Genomic DNA, 22,015 nt, shown 5'->3' with positions numbered 1-22,015 from the left:
GTTAACAATGCTCAATAATTGGTTACTTGCACCCAATTACTGAGTTGATTAACTACTTAAGTGGATAAGTACCAAAACTGGGAATATCTTTACCAAGAATTCTTTGTTCAAAATTTCCTCTGAAGTAAACAATAAAAAGGAATTCAGAGTAGAGAACCTTGATAGTTTGATCCTGTCTTTCTTGGCCAAATTGTTTCAACAAATTTTAAAAGTTGATGCTGTTGATTATGTAAATCAGATGAAGAAGGTAAAAATGGGTGACCACCATGAATCCATAGTAAGGATTTTTCTGAAAGAGAAAACTTCTCCAGTTTTTTGCCCTCCATCTGTTCAAGGAAAAACAATAATTAACTGACTAAAAATAATTTAACATATAAATCATGGATATTTTTGCAACAGCAGAGAAAGAATGTGTGTAGTAAATAAGGGTGCATCCATCCTAATTTAAAGCTAATTAAGCTTACAAGGTACTTCTGTTAAAATCTAGGATGAAAACACCCTTAATTTTCTCACTTTATAAACTTCCTTACTGAATACATAAAACAACATGCATAGCTTACCAAAAAATCATCTACAGCTTCTCCACATATATCATTAAACTTTCCAGCATCTTTCACCAAAGAATGCCAAGAAATTATCATCTGATCAAACTTCGAAGAAACTAGGTACTGCCAAAATAAAACATGGTCCTCGATAAGGTTAGAGTATAACTGTACTTTATAATCAAATGATTGGTCCTCAATTAGCCTAGGAGATGAAACAACAAATTTGTTAATTATTTCATCTTGCAAAACATGAAGAGACTTCAAAAGTGGAAGAAAGCAACTGGCTTCATCATCAAAACTATACTGGCTCTCAATATTCCGTTGTTGGTAAGTTAATCTTAGTAGATCAAAGCAACTAATAGCATTCAAGTGAGATTTAATTTTGCTATTTGATGGAGCCAAATCGACTAGATCAAGTGACAACAATGGCATTAACTGCAAATCAACATCCAGTTTATCATGGCTTGAAATATACTCCCAAATAGGATGCTTGATCATCTTCTCTATCAGTATGACGAAGTTATTAAAGAACTGGCAGAAGGGCTGCAACTGAGAAATAAACCACTTAAACCTGAGAAGATAGAACTTAAAATCACTTTTAGTAGCTTGTTCAATCGTCCAATTGGCTGCAAACAATAGCATCTTATTTGTCAATTCTGAGTCAAATTTGCACTCATTTTTGTAGTCTGAAATCATCACATTTGAGGCCTTAGGAAACATTAGTTCACGTAAAGTCCAGAAATCCATCAAATACATCCTCACATGATCACTGGAAGTTTGTAAACAAGCTGTTGAGTGCCTCTTACGAGCAGTTCGATATTGATGAGATGCAAACTGAGTTCCCAGAAATTCCAGATACATGCAGTTCTGCTTAATAGAAGCTTCTTTTGAGTAGTATACATAATCCCTTAAACTGAGTGGCAATGGCCATCCTCCAGGCAAACCCAAAGGACAGGCCATCAAAACATCATCATACACAGCCAAATTAGTAATCGATAAATATTCAGTTTTGGCAAAATTGATTATTCTCTCTCCTTCGACACCCAACGAGGACAGATATATATGCTCCCAACTTAACTGTAGACTCCAAAAAGCACAACAACCATTTTTGAGAAGCTGCAGAAACAGATGAACCCAATGTGAAAGTTCAAGATACGTAATGTGACAATTAAGCTCTGAACCTTCAATTTTAGCATAAATGTGAGCTCTAGCCATTGCATCAACCAAATGAGGAACTGGTACACCCAATAAAACAAGAAACCTCCTGACATCTTTGAATTCAATATCCTCGTAATTGTATCCACTTGTATCGTCTAATGCCCAATATGGCTGCAGCATAAATACTTCAACTCCCCTATTACGCATTGCTCGAGAAACTTCACCATAGTGGGGATTAACTGTGAGGAACATGCGGAAATTAGGGTGAGGATGAATAACCAATGGATTCCCATCAACAATTCCACGCTCATTTACTGTGATTGATCCACTAGGTTCCACCAATGAGTTAATCCTATCAAGAACCTAGCAACAAAAACAAATAAAAAAAATAACTTAATAGTATCAACAAAAGCATTAGATTGATCCAAAATGCTAAATTACAACGAATCTTATGCAGATCTTGCATGCCAAATTTTAGAGAGGAAAAAAAAAACAAACAAACAAACCAACCAATGACTTATATAAGTTATATTATAGTTTATTTGGGGAAAATTTTCAAATTAATTTCAGGAGGCTTAGATGGATTAGGAATAAAAGTTGGATAAATGTGAAGTTAATGAGCCAGATGTGCTTGACAAAAACTTTTATTCCCCAAATGCAGAACAGAGGATGTTGGTCTGGTTTGAAATTTATTAATAAAATTTGAAAACTGAAGAGATTAGTCTGTTAAAACAATTCATAATTAGTGAGGAAAACTACGGAGCATAAATACAATTTTCCTCGGGCAAAATAAGCTTTTAAATGCATGAACTTGTACAATAATATGTAGTAGAGGCACCCTATACCGTGGGGTTACAGAGATTTGCATTCTCCAAGACAATCCATTCCCCTTGCTCAATAGCCCTGATCAATATTCCTGTAACCCATTCAAATTTGGTTGAAACAACCCTTTTCTGATCATCCGCTTTCATCTTCAAAACTTTCTTCATGGCCAAATCAAGTTCATCGAATGAGTAAGATACAGGAAGAGAACTATTTTCTATCTGCAACTTTAGTTGTCCAATGATCTCAACTAACAAACTAACAGAACATACTATCCTCTTCTGGTTCTCAAAATAATTTGAAGCAGAAGATGACAAGCTATCAAATTTCAAGCCAGAAAGAAAAGCAGTCCATCTGATATATAAATCTGTTTCCCTGAAAATTGCTTCATTTGAAGTCTCCAGTTGCAAACTTACGTACTCATTAACATACCGCTCAATTTGAGAAATGACATTGGAAAAATTACGTAAGGCATCATACTGCTCAAATGATCCTAATAATTCAGATATATCAGTTGCAGAGGAAAGATTTACTTCATTTAGCACATTGCCTGTTAGGTTAGCCAGTAATCTTATCAATGATGTTTTTCCAGAGCACGATGGCCCAGTCAAGATACATAACCATTGATGTTCAACACATTGAGCAGCAGCTTCCAAACTTTGACGAATTCCAGGCAGCATCAGGATCTGTTTGCTTGAGGGCATACTTAATTGAGCATGATTCCTCTTAACAGTCACATTCCCAACAATTAAATGATGTGAATTGAGTAGAACGCGAGGATATGGATTTATAAATGGTGTCACCTCAAATACCTCCTTGAAGACTCGTAAGACTTCCTTACGATCAGCTTCCGTACGCATTCTCTGAATGTAAACAATGTTCAAGAAGGAATATACTCCAGAGCGCTTCGGTGCACCTAATTTGAATATAAGGAAATATCAGGATGAAAAAGAGAATGAGTCTCAATTGGACATTAGAAAGAAAAATGAAAAAAGGAAACCGGTAAAAATAACAGACAAATTACAAGTGAGAGTTAGAGATGATAGAACCTTCAATTATCTCACAAGACCGAAATACATCACGAAGATTGAACTCCCATGGAAAGCCATCCTTGGCAAACTTTTGATTTACTGTGGTGTCTTCATGCATCCTTTTATTGAAGGAGATTAACTTTGATAGTAAAGGTCTAGGTATAGTTGAAAATTTTGATTCACAAATGGATAGATAGTCTTCCTCAACTAACTCATCAACATACACCTGTAGTCAACAACCAAAAAACAGAGATTTGACAAATCTTGCATACTGAGTACTAAAGAAAAATATCTGACTGAAAAATTATCATAGAAAATAGGCAAAAATTACTCTGAAACAGGAACATTATTAAACAGTGCAAAATAGAAAGATAATTAGAGTCCCTATAGGCTATACATGATTCTAACTTTTGGACTCCTCAGATTTGCTTGTTGAACGCCCATATTTCAACTTTGAGAGATTCCAAATAAAATATAAATACAATATCACACAACCAGCATACCTTGGTAAATCGATTAAGGAATGACTTTGGAAGGCCTTTTCGGCCACCACCTTGATGTGATGGATTCTGACAAGCAAAAACTCTAAATGATGGTGGACATTTGTAAGTACTACCCAACTCTGGTATAAACACCTCAGCTCTGTGGTCAAGAATTGCATTCAAGCCCTGATACGAAGATCAGAGTTACGACAAAGCATCACAGAAGATGAAACAGAAAAGAAATGATAATTAAGGTTTAAAAAGGAAAATAAAGGAGGGGGAAATGGATATTAAGATTGATGAGTAAAATACTTCTAAAACAGATTGGGGAGCAAGATTAAGCTCGTCCAACAAAACCCAACAGCCTTCCTTGAGGGCCTGCGGAAATAAGTTGAAAATTAAATACAAATCAAAAGCAGAGAAGAACATGATACGTTAACTCAGAAGACAAATCAACCTGCAATAGTATCCCATCAGACCAACAAAACTTCATTCCCTCTTCACTTTCAACAGGTAAATCAGACCCTAACAGATCCATCATATCAGTCTGCACCAGAAAAACATCACCAGAATTGATCAAATTATTACAGAAAAAACCAAATGCTACAAGATAAAGTACAAGTAAGAGTATTTTCTGACCTGCTCAGAAAAGTTTATCCGTACCACTCTATGCCCAGACCATTTTCCCAAGGCAATGATTAAACTAGTTTTCCCTACACCTGGGCTACCTTCAAGTAAAACTGCAAAAGGACAAATATTTAGAACTAATAAATCAAATAATTTCTGACATAAATAAAGGATATTCATAAAGGTAAATAAAGAAAATACCAGGCTTTGGAAGCTGCATAGCCCGTAAAACTCTCAAAGCATTCCTGCGAGTAGTAGGTGCCTTGAATTCAAACCCACTATCCTCACAAATGCCAATACCTATAGCCATAAAGAAAAGTAGTCAAAAATTAACACGAGACAGTAGACATGGCAGTATTTCAGTGTAAAAATTACTATAAAGGAGACAAAGACTACAAAGAAGGAAGAAAGTGAAGACTCTTAAAAATCTTAAATGAAAATAAATAAACAAGACAATTACTCATTAGCTATAACATCTCTCCGACCTTTACAATTATTTTAGGAAAAAGATGATGGAGTATCAAACATAGTAAATAATATTTATACAAAACCAAACCTGGAAAGGAATTTACCGTGACAAAACAATCAGGAAACAAAATCATAAAAAAGAATGCAGCATCACATTATTACCTTTACTGATATAGAATGGATCAATGCCAAATAAATCATCATATTGCTTATTATCAATATCTGACACATCCATAATAGCGCCAAATTCACCCCAACTGTAGTTACTCATTCTTGAAAGTTTTGAATGTAGTAAATCACTTTCATCAACCTGTAAGAATAATTCATTCAACAAATACAACTTTTTTAAGATACAGCTATAGAGAGTACCCAAAGAGATATCAATAAAAATACAAATATGAGAATTCCACTCCAAAAGATTGCACCATAAAACTATAAATACAGGAACATTCATAAGAATTCCCACCAATAAGGACATAACTGACCCTTATCTCAAAAGGAATTTACACAAATTCTGTATTTCCTGCTGTTGTAAAAGATTAGCCATCTGTCTTGACTGGTATAACTAACTGCTAAGTCAGCAGTTAGTTATGTAGACTGATCATATAAATACTAACAGTCATGTATCTTGATCATAATTGAATTCTAAGGGATTATAGTGACTTTCTGATCTCTCTTTCTCAGCTATGTCTTTCTTTATCTTGATGTATTTCAATCAAAATTATTAACATAAGACTGGTGCTGTACAATGTTGTCTTATTAAATTTCAAGAGGAATTGTGATAATAATAAAAAACTGTAAACAGCTGAAAACAGAACCCAAGAAATCACTGCTCTCGTAGGCTTGCATAGGGGATTTGTTTATAATAATAATGATGATGATTACAAGGATAAGAAATAACAACTATTATTTTCAGATAACAATTAAAATGTCACTACTTCATAAGATACATTGAACTTGGTTAAAGACAATAAATAGTGCATAAATAACAAATAATGAAGGGAGAAACATACCCTTAGCTTTTGCAGAAGAAAGGATAAACATCTCTCCCTTAACACGGCAGCATCCCTTTTTGAAAGTCCTGTCCCTGATAAAAGTTAAGAAGCTGTCAATAAAACATACAGTAATATTTAACTCATGTCTACACAACTTCAGGGATATCTATATTTAAACCGTGTTTCTGCTTCAGACATTTTGGGAGCTCATATATGAAGATTTGTTTGATAGTAATGTAATACAGTAATTTAACTATATAAGACCATTCATGTGTATTCAACTTACAACTTTAACCTTTAAGAATAATTGGCTCATTCTAAAATAAAATAATATAGATCATCTCCATTGCCAACATAACCAACATAGCTATTACCACTAATATCATCATCAATACTACAACCCAATTATAACAAATATTAAATTTATATGATCAATTTTAAAATTTCCACTCACAATATTTTTCATTTAAAAATATAGATTTAGAAACATAATAATAACAAGAGAATAAAGCCCAAAAATAAAATTTAATTCCTTGTGCAACCCAAACACAACATTCTGAAATGTTTCTAGCTTGGGCAGAAATACAACATTTTTAACACATGTCCAACCCTCAGAACATACTAAAGCCCCCAAGTGTGACAGAGCCAACATCAAGGTGCCAATCCTTCTCAAGTTGCAAATTTCATCTAAGAATTTCAGATGTCATAAAAGAAATCAGAGAAGTTGAATAAACGAAAAATCATTAACAGATCCTACCTAGAGTTAACCCATCAAGCAAAACAAGAAATACTCCATGAAGAAGTGCATATTCAGCCCCTAAGCTTTCTTCCATTGCAATAAAAAAGTCCACCCAAGAAATAAGATCTCTCACTGTAAGCATTCTCCCTGGATGCAATTTATTGAACCACTGGAAAGCATAGGAGTAATAAATAGCAAATGAATAATAATATATAATTGATCAAAGAATTAATCATTACAGCAGCGAATTGCACTTAACAGTGGAATAGTAGTATTCAAATACATTACATCCTTTTTGATGTTGTTCCAAATTTCATTCCAAATGTTCTAAGAGCAGACATTGCTGGTATAATTACATGCTAAAATAATACAAAGCAAGAACCTATATACACAAAAGTATTTTTTATAAAGAAGAGAACTACATGGAAGAAGCACAGAAAACATCATAACACCACAATTGCAAATTCATCAAACCTTTTTCATATCTATAAGATCAACAATCCCAAAAAAATAAAAAAAGCAAGATACTCACAAACAAGCCAAAAGCATTGTGAAACAATATAAAAATAAATAAGCTAGAATAAACTATATGGAAAACCAAAATAAAGTGCAACACAAAATGAAAAAATGCAAGTTGTGATAGAAATGAAAGTGAAAACAAGTAAATCTGTAGGCATTAATTTAGAACATTTTATTTGCATTTATTCGCTTACAAGTTTTCACGGAAGCCTCTCTTGTATAATAGATAATTCGTAGCAGTGTATTGGGCATATCATACCCCCCACCATCTATGGCCAAAATCACCATGGTGTGGTACAATAGATAAATAATCATGTCCCTTAGTTATGGTTTTCTAGATTGTGTATAATTTATTGCTTTTTTATTAGGCATTTATTTGCTTGCTTCCATGGAAGCATCTCATGTATAATAGAGAATTCAGATTAATGAGAAGGTTTAAATGCTTGAGGAAACCTTTCACAATTCTTCATGGTAACGGAGCAGTATATTGGGTACCATAACCCACCATCTATGGCCAAAATCACCATGTCCCTTATACATGTAGTTAGCGGTTCAATCACCAGATCCACATATATGGAAGTGCAACTGTTACAAACAGCTAGCCCTTTAAATGAATGTCAATACCATGAGGATTTAGCCTCTAGATCTCAAATAGGAATAACCCCAGATCCACCCAAGAAATTACCCCACATCAATGGCAAAAATCACCAACCACACCAAAATCCTAACCAGAGAAAATGAACACAATAACTCAATAATCAAATCCAAAATGATACCAACCTAATTTCCTCTCTAAACCTTATCCATCCTTTTTACCTACCATACAGGCAAGAAGCTGAAAAAAATATTATTATGCCTAACTTTCTCCATGGAAACCAACATTAGTCACGTATAACACTTTTATAAGAATGCAAAAGATGTGTGAAATATGGACAAAGAAACATACTTGGACCTTGAAAATTCTGCTTAATGCTTTTATTTAACAACTAAGGACGATTAGTGTCATTGATATTTCAATAACCCAATGCAAATGTGGCAAGAGGCAAACCTTTTGTATCAACCAAGTTGGAAGACTCCAAAATACAGGAAAAAGATATAACAAATAGTGCATACAGTGGTGTCTAGGAGCACTGCGGTGATAGAATACAGGAACATGGCCCAAGTAATATTCAAGGAATTTGTATACAGACCACGGAGTACAGAGGTTACTAGAGGACTTAAAAGGGCCTACAAGGTTGTATATTGACAATAAACCATCCATCAGTACCACGACAGCATGATGGAATGAAAAATAAGAGAATCAATAGGAAATTTACTAAACAAGAGATGGGAAACAGTCGAATTAGATTTAGCCTACATCACTGCCAAATCTCAAAGTGCAGATTCTCTTGCAAAGACTTGATCAAGATCAGTGTTTGAAGATCAAACAGCAAGTTGGAAATTCTTAGAATAGTGGATTAAGCCTAACTCAACCCTACAAAACCGGCTTGTAAGGGTTGCTTTCCACTTATATACTATTCAATTGCCTAATCTCTAGTCGATGTGGGACTTGGGTTTTTCCCAATAGAAATCATTAATTATCCTTGTCCAACTTGAGGATGAACCTTGGATCAAGTTGCAGTGTCACCGTATTTCAGCTAACTTGTTTATAATTGTGTCCAGGTAAGTTGTACCTGTCTAAACTCATTAACAAAAATTGCCGGATTCAAAGGTAGTGTGTCTGGAAGATATACAAGATGGAGGTGAAGAAGCAAGTGTGTATTCAAAATAGAAAAGCAAAACCTCCTCATCAGCTCTTTGGGCAAGCTCCATTTTTCCCTTTTCTTTTTCTTCACTATTAAACTTCCATTGTTCTACTAACTTGGGTTTTGCTAGGCCATTTCTTTAAAGGGCAAATAGTACCTTAATGAACCACATGCCCATATTGCAACAATGATGAGAATGGCTCACTTATAAGTTACAATAGTAATCAAATACACAGAATGCCAACACTGAAGTAAATGAGAATCAGACACCACCCATATCAGCTCAGCAGTGAATAATTTACATGCAAAAAATGAACAATTAATGACTTCAAAAAAAGATTTCTGTATAATATACCTCGAAAAAACTTATCATAGCATTAACAATAAGCAAGAGTCTTTCTTGATATATGGAGCATAATTTGCCTGCAACTTTAAACTTCGAAATTCTGAAAGAAAAAACACAAATAAACAGAAAATAAAATTCAAGATCACCATCAAATCTAAACACTGAAACACTAACATGGGAAATTCATTGAGGGCACCTTTTAAGAGCAATGCCTTGAAGCTCATCTAGATCATTAACAGGGGGAACCCATATCTCTGTGAAGCGATTGCGTAGTGCTGGAGATAACTCTTTCTTACCATAATCACCACCAGGGTTCATTGTTGCAAGAACGAAAAAATTTGGATGTGCAGTAACCTTCTCAAGATCAGACCCACCTTTCTCAGCCAAAGACTGCAACCAGAAAAAAAAAAAAAGAAAAAAAACTCGTGACTGTAGAAAATGGTAGGAAAAGCTGGCAAGCAATTATGCAGAGAAAAGTCACCAGCAATAAGTAAGCACAATATATATATGAGCAAATCACTAGGGTTTATAGAACACAACAAAAAAAGCTTGCTTTGTGCTCAATATTTTTGTCCTTTAACAAGGTTCTTTAGAACAGGTAAACAAATAATTTAGATCTCTCTAATATTAACACCTTCATCTACCTTAATTGTGTTTATTTGTGCCATAGTCAAGAGCATATCATATCCTACTATTCTTTTGTAACATTCATATTACTTAGCAATATTTCCTCTCAATCCAGTTTAAAAAAGCTCACCAACTTCTCAGTAGATATGTCCCAGTAAGAAAAAAAGCATGACCTTCACATCCATCCAATAACTCTTTGGGGCATACAGAATTAAGAAACAAACACATTTTTCATTTTGGGTATTTTATGTAATATGTTCACATGGTATTTAGAAAAACACAGATAAATGTGTCAATACAGATAACTCTTTGGGGAGAGCAGAATTAATATGTTCACTATTTAATAAACCATAGTTATACAGCAAGATCTAAAACAGGCTAAAGCAGCAACTTAAATGTGTCAATACAGATAATAAACTTACTAGCATCCTCTCTGGCTCCAACACACTATTCAATCTCTCAAGTACACTATCATCAGCCAAGGATATTTCATCCACAAGAAAGAGATCACCATCTCTCATTGCTTGTATAAGAGGACCATCCTGCCACACAAATATGCTCTGCCACTTTTGATGCAAGCCACTGAGGTCCAACTTTATTTGCTCAAGAGCATTAAGATCTTCTCCACTGGCATCCAAACCACAAACTTGACCTTCTTTACATTTCCTTATCATACCATTCAGCATATCAAGAGTTGAAGAAGCATGATTTATGTCAGAAGAAACAATCTGTAGAAGAAGATGACAAATCAGTATTCACTTCATCTCAATAACATTGATTCAGATAGAAGGTAAAGAGCAAAGAGAAGAACTCTAGTGTTAATAAAAAAAGACTGTCTAAATGCAGCAAAAATAAGGCTAGGAATATATGCATAAAACTGACAAATAAGGCTATGAATATATGCATAAAACTGATCTTAAAATTCTTTGTATGATCCAAGTGGATAAGAAACAAAGAACACTTACAAAGTCCTCAGGGAAGTATGGATAATAAGCCTTCAGGTTCTTCAACCTCTCAATGAGCTCTTTGTAATTAGAAATCAATGTAGATCTCTCTCGAATTGGACGGAATCCCTGGGAAACATTTTCTAGTTAAACCTTCAGCTAAAATTGTAGTATACACATTTCTCTTTAAAGTCGTTACAAGATTGATTAAAAGAAAAGGCATGGGAAAACCAACCCCGATAAAATCAGATGTTTCTGTATACTGATGGCAATTCAATGTGTGTAATTTTAACTGCAAACAAGCACTTAATAACTGACACACAGTAGTCTTCCCTCCACCTGTTTCCCCAACAAGCAGTACAGGCTCACGTAAATCAAAGCAGCGTTCCACAAGGAAGTATAGCCTCTGCATACTTTTAGTCAAGAGTACACTATATATATATATATATATATATATATATATATATATATATATATATATATATGTATATATATTAAAATATCAGTAAGAAGTATTGAACCAAGGACTATGGACTAAATGTAGAAGGCAACAATGAGGTCATACCTTTCTAGACTCTCTGGAGCTCCTAAACCAGCAATCAAATTGGAGGAAGAATGGTCACTAAATAATGTCTGAAATACAGTTAAAAATGCTTAAGATATATTAAATATTCAGCTTTCAACTATTTGAAGTATTTCACAGGCAACAATCTGAACTAAATCTGAAGAGAAAGAATAATTCCCATACTAAATCACAAGAACACAATTACCGAAAATCAGAAATTATCATACATGGTACATAATCAACACTATGCAATATACAATATGTAAGTACAAACAAATTTTGAATTTAAGTCCAAATAATAGGATCTGTTATCAACAATACAGTAGTTTGTATGTGACAAAGAAAACAGCAGATTTTTTATGAGTATGAGAAAACACTAAAAGCAAGGTCTGTACCTGATCATATAACTGTTTAATGTTTAGTTTAACCCGGAGATGCTTTTCAAGAACTTCTTGAACAACAAACTTCTCATCCTCACTCCGTAGCCTTTCTGCCAAAAGAAAATAGCCATCTTTGGCCAAATCTTCATAAGAGTTACCAAATCTCTGGTAACGATCGGCCCAGCGAAACAAGTCTCTAGGTGTTATAAATCCATGTTTACCAGCAAAGACTCTGCTACTCTGTCTGTGCAACCGAAGATCCTTCATGACTTCAACCATTTTCTCAGCATAACCTACGTAGATTTTACATCTCTCCGCCAATATTTTGCTGAGCTCATCATCAGGTATTTCACCAACATGAATCTCTACAAAACGATTACGAAATGCTCGGGACAACATTTTGCGACCACCATAAAGTGTAGGTGGATTTTGAGTGGCAAAAAGCATGAAGTTTGGATTTGCTTGAATTCTTTCTTGCAGTTCAGGAACATAAAGCTCTCTGTTATCATCAAGTAATCGATTCAATGCCTCCAGCACATCAGATGGAGCCAAATTAAGCTCATCCAGTACAATCCAGTAACCATTTCTAACAGCTTTAACCAAAACACCTTCATTAAAAACAAGTTTTCCACCTGCATCAGTTATGTAAGAACCTAGATACTCTTGCAAATCAGTGTGTTCATGATTATTGATTCTCACAAAATCATGACCAGTTATTGCAGCAAGATACCAAACAAGGCTAGTTTTCCCACTAGATGTGGGTCCCTGTAAGAGGACAGGATATCTCATAAGAACAGCCCGGGCCAAATTCCCAAGATGCTCCTGTACAGTTTTGGTTTGAACATAATTCCCTGAATATCCAACAGATTTCGAGGAATCCAAATAGGCAGAAAAAAGCTCGAATCGAGGCATATGCCCTCCTAACAGAAGAGATAATATTTTTCGCCTCATTATTTCAGCACTGGATCCATCCAACAATGAAACAAAAAACATACTAAACCCATCATATAAAGCCTTTTGAAATCCAAATTTTCTCTCTGCCTTCCGCATATACTCTAGAGCACGGTAAAGGGACCTTAAACTGTATTGAGGTTTCTGGTTAGCACCATCCTGCAACCTCTCTTCAGATTCCTTTTTCGCTTCTTTATAGAAACACACAATTTTATTCACCAACTGTTGATCCATATAGCCACTACTAATGAACTGACTGATAAATAGACTTAAATCCTCATCATCCAAAACATCATCAACAAAAATCTCGGTAAATCTACTCCTCAAAGAAAAGGGCAAATCCCGCTTCCCTGCATCTGTTGCTGGATTCATGCAGGCAAATATACGGAAATTTGGATGGCGATGTATATAATCCGTATCACCTCTTTCAGCTAAACACAGTACACCATGTTCCCCTTCTAGAACACCAACAATTCTTTGCAAGGTTTCTGGAGGAGCCAAATTCACTTCATCAAGCAAAATCCACTCACCATTTTTAAGAGCAGTTACAAAACTTCCTTCTACAAAAGAAAACATCATCGTCGAAGAAGGATTACTTTGAGACACACTCTTCAGTTTTAAACAAAATTTCTCCCAATCTTGGATTGACTCTTCTTCTAGTGGCCTTTGACGCCTTTTGGAAGATCCAGGTTGTATAAGCTTAACTGACATTGCAACAGCACTTCGCAAATTTTTCAATAGAACTTCCCCATTCTTATCAATTAAAAACTTTTGTCGATGACTTCCTAACGACGCACGTACTTTAGTAAGAAAGTCTTCATTTTTCTGAACAGCAGCAAAGCATTATAGCCATAATAAACAACTGACACTAAATATGAATAAAAAATAAAAACAACAAATACCTTTTTTGAAAATGTCTTGGTAAAGAGAGACATAAAATCGTCATAAAGGGACAAATACACAGACAGACCATCCGTAGGCTTAAAACCCCCTAGTAAGTCAGCAACATCACTTTGCTGACTCAGGTTCTGGAGAAAAAACCATCATCATGTGTCACTCAAACACACTTGTAACACAAATATAAATAACAGAAAATAATAGGGAGATAGAGAAAATGTAACATACAAAAACAGTAAGCTTTTGACCAAGCCTTGAAGCCAAATTTTGAACAATTGTAGTCTTCCCAGTACCAGTTTCACCAACCAAGAGGACAGGCTCATTAAACTTGACAGAGCAAGCTATTCGCTCCAAAACATGCAGAGAACTACGGATCTCAACAAAAGGTCTTTTATTATGTTGTAACTGAAAATGAAACAAAGGAAAGAAGCAAAACCAAGGAAACATGAGACTTTTTACAAAAATTGTATCATCATTTCAACTTTAAAAAGTCAACTGACTATACTGAATACTGACTGAATTTTTATGGAGGGAAACTCGGCCTATTTTTAAATCTGTGACAGAATCCTGCATTTAAATCCAGAAATAAGTAGTTGATATGGCAAAATCAAGAAGCAAAGATTCGTACTTCACTAACTATAACCTGAATTATAGGTTTGTCACAGGGATACAAGGCCTCAGCAGCAAAAACTGGTACTTTCCACAACTCTGCTATCTCTTTCATTATTGACAAACGATTTTTAATTGAAGATGAAAAGGATGCAAATACATCAACAGCCTGAGATACAACACAATAGCAAAACATGTAGTAAGTCTAGGGAAGAAATTATGACGAATTGAGAAGATAAAAAGATTTTTAAAATCATACCTCTTTATACACACTAAAACATTGGTTTTCTGATAAGCTACCATCAAAGTAAAAACCAACACCTTCAATCCTTTTGCACCATTTAAGGAGATCCCTACCATGGATAATCAAAAGTTGCAACAATTAAAGAAAATTGACAAAAACAAGCAAAAAACCCAAAATATTTTTTCTTTAATTACCTTAATGAGAACCTGCAGGGGCAATAAACAGAAGCAGAACTTCCCGGAAGAGAACCCACAACTTGAAGCATGGAAATAGAGTTAACCCTTTCAAAGGTTTCTGCCAAAATATTTAGATATCTTCAGCAATATAATAATGACTGAGCTCATGTTAACTGCTTGCAATGGTACAAATACATGTGTATCTGTCTGCAACTATAAATTAAAAAAAAATTATCAATACCTATGAGTTTTCCAATGTGAGGATCCAAATTTGGATGCCTCACTTTGATTATCTGTTGCAAGTCTTTATTATCCAGTGCCGGAATCATCACTCGTCTCCAAAAAACACCAAGTGAATTTTGACCTTCCAGTACAAAAGAGTTGTAACTCATTTAAAATATATATATATATATATAAAATAAAATTAAAAAAAGGAGAACAATAGAATTTTCATTCAACAACACCTAAGTTTTATCGCTAGGTCAGGTAGCACATGGATCTAAAGATATTATTAGTCTCAACCTAAAACTTTACAAAAGCAATTTTCTAAAACTGATGGACAATTGAAAACAAAGATGCATGCATCCTGGGGCAAACAAAGATACAATTCCCAAGATAAAATTAATGGTGCATAGTTTCCACCAGAGAACAAAGTGCGAGAAACAATTGTGTGCCTTAATGGTGCATGCGTCATGTTTCAACCAACTGTACCAAAGGACTGCATTTACTGTGCACACTTCAACAAAATGTTGGTCACTTTCTTACAACCAATGTTCAATGGAAAGGATCCCTACTAAATTACTAAAACTAGCAGGGATATCAGCAAAACAATATAAATTACAATGGAATAGAAAATTGAGAAGTAAAGTTAAAACCTGCACTCTCTGAAGTGTCAAACTTAGAAACAGCAATAGTTGAAAACATTCTAAAACTTTCAGCCACCCTTACTACCTGCGAAATAAGCAATACTTCAGCAATTAGTGCCAGGCCAAGTACAAAGGAAAGGACAGGGAAACAAATATGAAAACAACCCATTTAGCACTCTTGTAATGTGTGACCCACTTTCCCCAAAACAAAATATTATAATCTTAGGTTAATCGAGGCCTTAAAAGATGACAAAGGATCCTACCATCATTACAAATCAACCACATCTCAACAAAATTATTATATTAATCATAGTAATACAAGAAATTCAACAGCAAAAGGACAAATTATGCTGTGTGCACAGCATTTTAAAGCAATTGAACAAAAAGAACCAGATGAAAATTTTTTGCAGAAGTTTCCTCTCCTGTCCACTGTGTGATTGGTTAGATTTTTTACCTCATTACGGCATTTGGCTGTTTAGCTTTAGAAAATATTTTGTATTTTCATACTGTAATGTTTTCACTTTGATTCCGATTTTCATAAGCTTGTATAATTTATTCCTATCTTCGAAAATGAGTAAGATGTCTTGTACAATCTTTTGAAAACAAGAAACAAAGTTGCATTTTTGTAATTAAAAATGAAAACAAAAAAATCTATCAATTTAACTTTTTTTAACAAAGAGTTTATTAAAAAGGAGAGACAAAACTGTAAGACAGACCCTCAAGCTATCATTTTAAGCCCTGTTCAGTATGGTTGATAGTTTTAAATTTTAAACAATTTCAAAACTAAAACCAAATTTTAGTTTTATAATTTTTAATTTCAATTTTTCAAGAGTTTCAGTTTTCAAATTTTAATACAAGAAATAAATCCTCTTAGAATGTAGGTTTGGTCCTAACTGAATCCTACAAAGCTAGCTTGTAAAATGAGGATCGTTTCCCACCTAAAAACTCTATGTTAGCCTTGTCTCTGATCGATATGAGACTTGAGTTTTAACCAATTTAACCTTTCACACCCTGCACTATTGGGCTTGTTACATGGATAAACAATGGGTGGTCCATTTTTACATGATCTAGGCTAGGATAGGTGGGACATAAGTTTTTCCCAATACACACTCTCATGCTCAATACTATTGGGCTTGGTGTGCATATAAATGGTGGTGGGTGACCCCTTTTTAATGGATCTATGGTATCTTAAATATCATCTTAAGAAAGAGGATTAGGAGATCGTTTTTGTTAAGTAGAGTGCAAAGAAATCACCTCCCCATGTCCTGTTGCAAATGAACTGGCCCCTTCCAATAAAGGCATTAATATAGAGTGTAAATCAGAAGGTGCTTTGTTGATATCCTCAAAAACAATCCACAAGCCATTCTGCACAGCCTGAAATAAAGTACCAAAAAGTAAAATAAGCTTACTAGCAATTATCTAGAGGCACATATAGCGAGAAATCTGCATCAGTTCTATGATTAGATATGATAGACAAAATTAAAACAAACCTGGGTAAGCGAGCCAGGCTGCCATCTAAACTCCCCAGGTCTATCTGTACAGACATAAGCTCCAACTAATGTTCTACCATCAATTTGATCATCCATCTGGATAAATAGGACTGCAAAACAACACAAGAACATAAACAATTATTAATGTAAACAGAACACATTAGGGATCCAATTGCGAGGTATGGAACTTGAGTCCCACATTACTTATGCGATACTACTGTGGGATTTTGTAAGGCCTTGGGCTCTCAACTGCAAAAGCTAGCTTTTAGGGTATGATTCTTCCAAGGCTCTTATCAAAATAACAAAACATATAAAATAAAAAATAAAAAGGCAAAGAGTTTTGCACTGAATAAATACCAACTACCTAGTCTTATCCAAGTCATTTACCAAGGAAACCTCCTCGAAGATACAAAAGTTCCACTCTAACAAAATATACAGTAATGTAACACAGTTTACACATTGGAACAAAAAATAGCCTCCACTTCATACAAAAGTTAAAAACTATGAAAACTAATCATCAAAAATTAGTCCACAGACCTAAGACACATCAAAATTCACCAGAAATGATGAATATAAAGTTCCATAAAAAATAGCACCAGAATGGTGAAAAAACAGATGAGATACAGATTTTGAGCATGCCCCACAAATTACATACCAAGGGAACGAACCTTAGTTGACCATGAACTCACCAATATATCATTGGTATTAACTCTATCGAGAACCAAAATCCAAATAAAAGACTAAATCTCATCTGAGTCTTGCATTTCAATAATTGTTTATCAGGAAGAAAAGTATTCTTATTCAAAGAAAAAGTGAGAAATTGAAAAACAAAATAGACCCAACAAACTTACAGCAGGATCGAGGGACCAAATCCTTTTATTCAAGCAAGATGACAAATCAAATGAACAGTGTCAAATAGACCCAAAAAAAGATTCTAATTTAGAAAATGACCATCATCTAAATTTTGGAAAACGATCATAAAAAATAAAAAAATAAAAAGATTCTTGGACACAAGTAAAAAAAATAATAATATCCATAGGTCCTTCAAAATTTTAACATAAGTCACTGCCCACCTTCAAGTAAAGCAAAAACTTAAAGTAACATTGAGAGGACAAATAAAGCATGAAGACAAATCAAATGAACAGTGTCAAATAGACCCAAAAAGGGTTCTAATTTAGAAAATGACCATCATCTAAATTTTGGAAAACGATCATAAAAAATAAAAAAATCTTGGACACGAGTAAAAAAATAAATAAATAATATCGATAGGTCCTTCTAAATTTTAACATAAATCAGTGCCCACCATCAAGCAAAGCAAAACCTTAAAGTAACATTGAGAGGACACTTCTCACTCACTTGTTAACATTTTAGTTCAAGGACTAAAATGACTAAAATGAAGAGAGCTCTTCATGGCAATGTTGATATCTCACTCACCTGGATCTAAACCATGATATGGATAACCTGGTGCCAAAGATAGGAAAGATCCAAAAATACAAAATTGCCAAAGCCATTTTAGCTGTCAAAACCACTCTTGGACACAATTTTGAAGTCCCCAACAGACTCCATTCTTAGGACAAAACACGCCTCCCATTGCTCCCAAGTCACCAATGATCCCATTTTGTATGTGACACAACAGAAAAAATCCCTCTCTATTTTTCTACTATTTGAGCAACTCCCACTGGAAATAGAGAAAGTACAAGAGAGAAGAGACTATAGAAAAAAATACTTGGAGGTCAGCCTTGAAAAAGGGTAATCTGATCCGACCCCAAAGAAAATGAAAAATAAGCCCCTGTTCAAAATATCTATGTGCTTAGAGATTTTATTCACTACTGGATACAAAAAGGAGGCAGCTCTAAGAATATGGCCTAAAGGAAACAAGAGGCCAATCCTAGACAGGACAACCAGCCATTATGGAGAAAGAGGAAAAATTGTTGGGTCCACATTACATCTATCTAAGACATTGATTTAAGATTTTCAGCCCAGAAGCACATTCAAAAGGCATAAACAGAGTGAGGGCATTACAAAAGCTCTCTGTATCCTCAAATAAAAATAAAATGGTATCATTAGCATTAGCAAATTGCAAAACAGGAATGACAATTCCCTCTGAACCAACTTTAACTCTTTTTGTGAAAATTAACACCAGATCTAGAAATATTATCACTAAGTAAGGACATCCACCATAAAATTAAACAAAAAAAAAAAAAAAGACATCCAACCTCCATCCATGTCACACCATAATGCCACACATGAAAATTTATTATGACAAAATGAACAATAAATCACAGTAAAAATTCTACAAATGCCAAATAAAAATTAAAAAAACAAAAACAAATAATTTGTCAACTAGCACATATGAAGTGCACTGTATATTTAATGTCCACGAAGAAATCACATCAACATCCCTGCTTTCACACCTATTAACAGTTGCATTTAAGTGCTCACGAAAGTAAATATCAAAAATAAATTTCAAAAAACTAGCATACTTCAACAAATGCCACCATGGTGGGTATAAAACCAATCTTGGTTACCATCATCCATGAAACATGTAATGAAAACTAATTTACCCAGAGTCCAACCCACAAAGCCAACAACTTCCTAATAAAAATTATAAAATAAAAAAATAAATAAGATATGTTATTTCAACTCTATATGCTCAATTAATTTGCAGACAAGGAAAAACAAAAAATAATAATACATAACCAGTAAATATTAAGGCATACCTTGGTTTCCACTATCCTGAGCCAGCTTGGCAATCAGAGCAGATTTTCCAGAACCAGAGGGACCATATAAAAGAACAGGCCACTTCTGACTCACTGCTAAAAGAACTCTATCATAACTTCTCTTCACCGCTGAGGTTAATATGAATGTGTTACTTAATGATACATCATCCCTAAAATTACAAAAAAGATATCAAAATTCAAGTGGTAATCCAAATGAAATACAGAATATCAGTAAGAATTACCAAAGAGAAGCCAAAAGAAATAAACAAAGGGAAAGCATAAACGGATCATTTAAAATAGTTCAAGCACTAAAAAGAAAGCAAGTGTTTAAAATCAAATTATTCCAATACAAGTCAAAAACATCAGTGTTTCAAATCCAAATAAAATAAGCCGTACCTTGTGGTAAGCCGCTGCCTCTTAAAAGGTGGTTGTAACTCGTGAAGTTTTGGTGAATTAACAGGAAGATAATTAAAGCCAAAGGATTTTAAACAGTTCTCATTATTGAAATCCATACTTCTATCTGGAGAATCAGACACATAGTCTGGTATTGGCTCAACACACCAACCAGCTTTCTCGAGTGAGGTGTCTTGACAGAACTCTTCCCAACTGAATTCAGCAAGTTGAAGATTGCAATTAAACATGAACTACATTTTAAGTACAATATATACAGATGAAAAGAAGTAAACAACACTGACCGCAGTAGACAAGAAAATGCTTCCTCAGCTCCAATATTTAAGTTTTCAACAGCTTTATAGCCTAATTTGAGCAAAACTCTTAATATCTGCACCATGCACCATGTAAGATCTGGTTTGCATGGGTCTTTTACGAGTTCCAGAAAACAAGACCAGTCCCAACGCTTAGAGAAAATTTCAGGTTCCATTAGAAGGAGGCGGTATGATATTTGGGCAACATGCAATTCATGGGTCTCAACCTGTAAGAATAAGGCATTACTTGGCAATATGAAGAAGCATGTCTCAAAATTGTTTCTCAAGAAAATATTTACAGAAGATATACTGACCGTAACTTGTTTCACCGAAAATCTTTCAAATGGAGCAGGAGCAAAATTGAAATAGCTTAATATAGAGCTGAATCGAACAGAAAAAATAGATGATCAGATAACGTTATTAAAAATTAAATTAGAATATAACAAGCTAGAACAAACCTTAGACCACTAAAAAAATTTGACAGGAAACCATCATCCATTATGAAAAGGACATGCCATTTGTGAAGATAGGAAGATAGATAATAACTTGATACCACAAACAAACTACCATATTCTTTATAATTATGCAGAGATTCAGCACTGAATTGTAAATGGGGTTGGAGGGATAGAATATAGAAATTGAAAATAAAACCATTAATACAATGATCTCCAATTCCACACGCACATATACCTTACTTTTTTGAAATACAAACTTGTCACGTCATGCGAAGATAACAGTTATACTGTTGCATTTTGGAAAGTATAAGCAGACTTTCTTGTCATTAAATAAGATTTTACACTAAACCAGCCACAGAAACAAAGAAAGTAAATATAGAAGAAACATTTTACATTCCTAGGTTTTTTATGATAATAATCAACACAAACCATCTTTCTACCAAAATCATACGAATATCACACCTATGAAAGCACAAATAGGGTAAGACAAACAGAGCATGAAAATTAGATGCATAAGCTAAGCTCTATAGACAAAGTTATTGAAAACTATGCTCAGGGTAGGTATCAACCTCAGAAGAAATGAATCCATGTCAAGAGCCCTACAGAAGGCTAGACAAGCAAGCTCATGAAGATCAAGACCCCTTCCCTGTTGACTATAAAACTCTATGACATTCACAACTCCATCCAAAACTCTGTCACGATCTTCTTCAGCAGAAGTATCCTCAGGATTAGACCTCAAATTTGGCACAAGACGAAGCAATGCAACAGCCTTATCAACAATAAGTCGAGCCATTGGACGGAAACATCCCATCAATGGAATTGTATAACTGGGGTGCAGAAACACTCCAACTAAAACACTAACTACTTCCTCTTCCCTGACCAAGTCTCCCTGCGCACAACGAAAAAAATA

The 22,015-nt window shown here is 34.4% G+C and overlaps 1 protein-coding gene across 3 annotated transcripts in view; it reads right to left on the bottom strand.

The window, feature by feature from the left end:
* Nucleotides 1-22,015, bottom strand: part of LOC109801768 (midasin-like protein) — a 43,082-nt gene that overhangs the window by 20,459 nt on the left and 608 nt on the right. For 2 of the 3 annotated variants that reach the window (XM_083074802.1, XM_029272076.2), the window contains exons 2-35: nucleotides 21,675-21,994; nucleotides 20,965-21,031; nucleotides 20,642-20,877; nucleotides 20,343-20,552; nucleotides 19,947-20,116; nucleotides 17,227-17,336; nucleotides 16,991-17,110; nucleotides 15,746-15,821; nucleotides 15,112-15,234; nucleotides 14,889-14,988; nucleotides 14,710-14,803; nucleotides 14,485-14,619; nucleotides 14,358-14,408; nucleotides 14,070-14,246; nucleotides 13,847-13,972; nucleotides 12,009-13,769; nucleotides 11,614-11,681; nucleotides 11,284-11,479; nucleotides 11,070-11,177; nucleotides 10,527-10,832; nucleotides 9,674-9,867; nucleotides 9,487-9,577; nucleotides 6,886-7,036; nucleotides 6,147-6,220; nucleotides 5,296-5,443; nucleotides 4,867-4,965; nucleotides 4,678-4,778; nucleotides 4,496-4,585; nucleotides 4,351-4,416; nucleotides 4,060-4,224; nucleotides 3,575-3,782; nucleotides 2,549-3,441; nucleotides 561-2,066; nucleotides 158-326 (exon numbers count right to left, since the gene is read on the bottom strand). In XM_083074802.1, the coding sequence (XP_082930928.1) occupies nucleotides 158-326; nucleotides 561-2,066; nucleotides 2,549-3,441; nucleotides 3,575-3,782; nucleotides 4,060-4,224; nucleotides 4,351-4,416; nucleotides 4,496-4,585; nucleotides 4,678-4,778; nucleotides 4,867-4,965; nucleotides 5,296-5,443; nucleotides 6,147-6,220; nucleotides 6,886-7,036; nucleotides 9,487-9,577; nucleotides 9,674-9,867; nucleotides 10,527-10,832; nucleotides 11,070-11,177; nucleotides 11,284-11,479; nucleotides 11,614-11,681; nucleotides 12,009-13,769; nucleotides 13,847-13,972; nucleotides 14,070-14,246; nucleotides 14,358-14,408; nucleotides 14,485-14,619; nucleotides 14,710-14,803; nucleotides 14,889-14,988; nucleotides 15,112-15,234; nucleotides 15,746-15,821; nucleotides 16,991-17,110; nucleotides 17,227-17,336; nucleotides 19,947-20,116; nucleotides 20,343-20,552; nucleotides 20,642-20,877; nucleotides 20,965-21,031; nucleotides 21,675-21,994 (8,509 nt within the window). The remainder of the gene's footprint in view (nucleotides 1-157; nucleotides 327-560; nucleotides 2,067-2,548; nucleotides 3,442-3,574; nucleotides 3,783-4,059; nucleotides 4,225-4,350; nucleotides 4,417-4,495; nucleotides 4,586-4,677; nucleotides 4,779-4,866; nucleotides 4,966-5,295; nucleotides 5,444-6,146; nucleotides 6,221-6,885; nucleotides 7,037-9,486; nucleotides 9,578-9,673; nucleotides 9,868-10,526; nucleotides 10,833-11,069; nucleotides 11,178-11,283; nucleotides 11,480-11,613; nucleotides 11,682-12,008; nucleotides 13,770-13,846; nucleotides 13,973-14,069; nucleotides 14,247-14,357; nucleotides 14,409-14,484; nucleotides 14,620-14,709; nucleotides 14,804-14,888; nucleotides 14,989-15,111; nucleotides 15,235-15,745; nucleotides 15,822-16,990; nucleotides 17,111-17,226; nucleotides 17,337-19,946; nucleotides 20,117-20,342; nucleotides 20,553-20,641; nucleotides 20,878-20,964; nucleotides 21,032-21,674; nucleotides 21,995-22,015) is intronic. The other variant, XM_083074801.1, reaches the window with a different exon arrangement.

This window comes from Cajanus cajan, chromosome 5, assembly GCF_000230855.2.
Source record: "Cajanus cajan strain Asha chromosome 5, NIPB_CcT2T_4, whole genome shotgun sequence".
Lineage (NCBI taxonomy): Eukaryota > Viridiplantae > Streptophyta > Magnoliopsida > Fabales > Fabaceae > Cajanus > Cajanus cajan.
The sequence above is the reverse complement of the archived record's forward strand: the minus strand, read 5'-3'. Positions and strand labels throughout refer to the sequence as shown.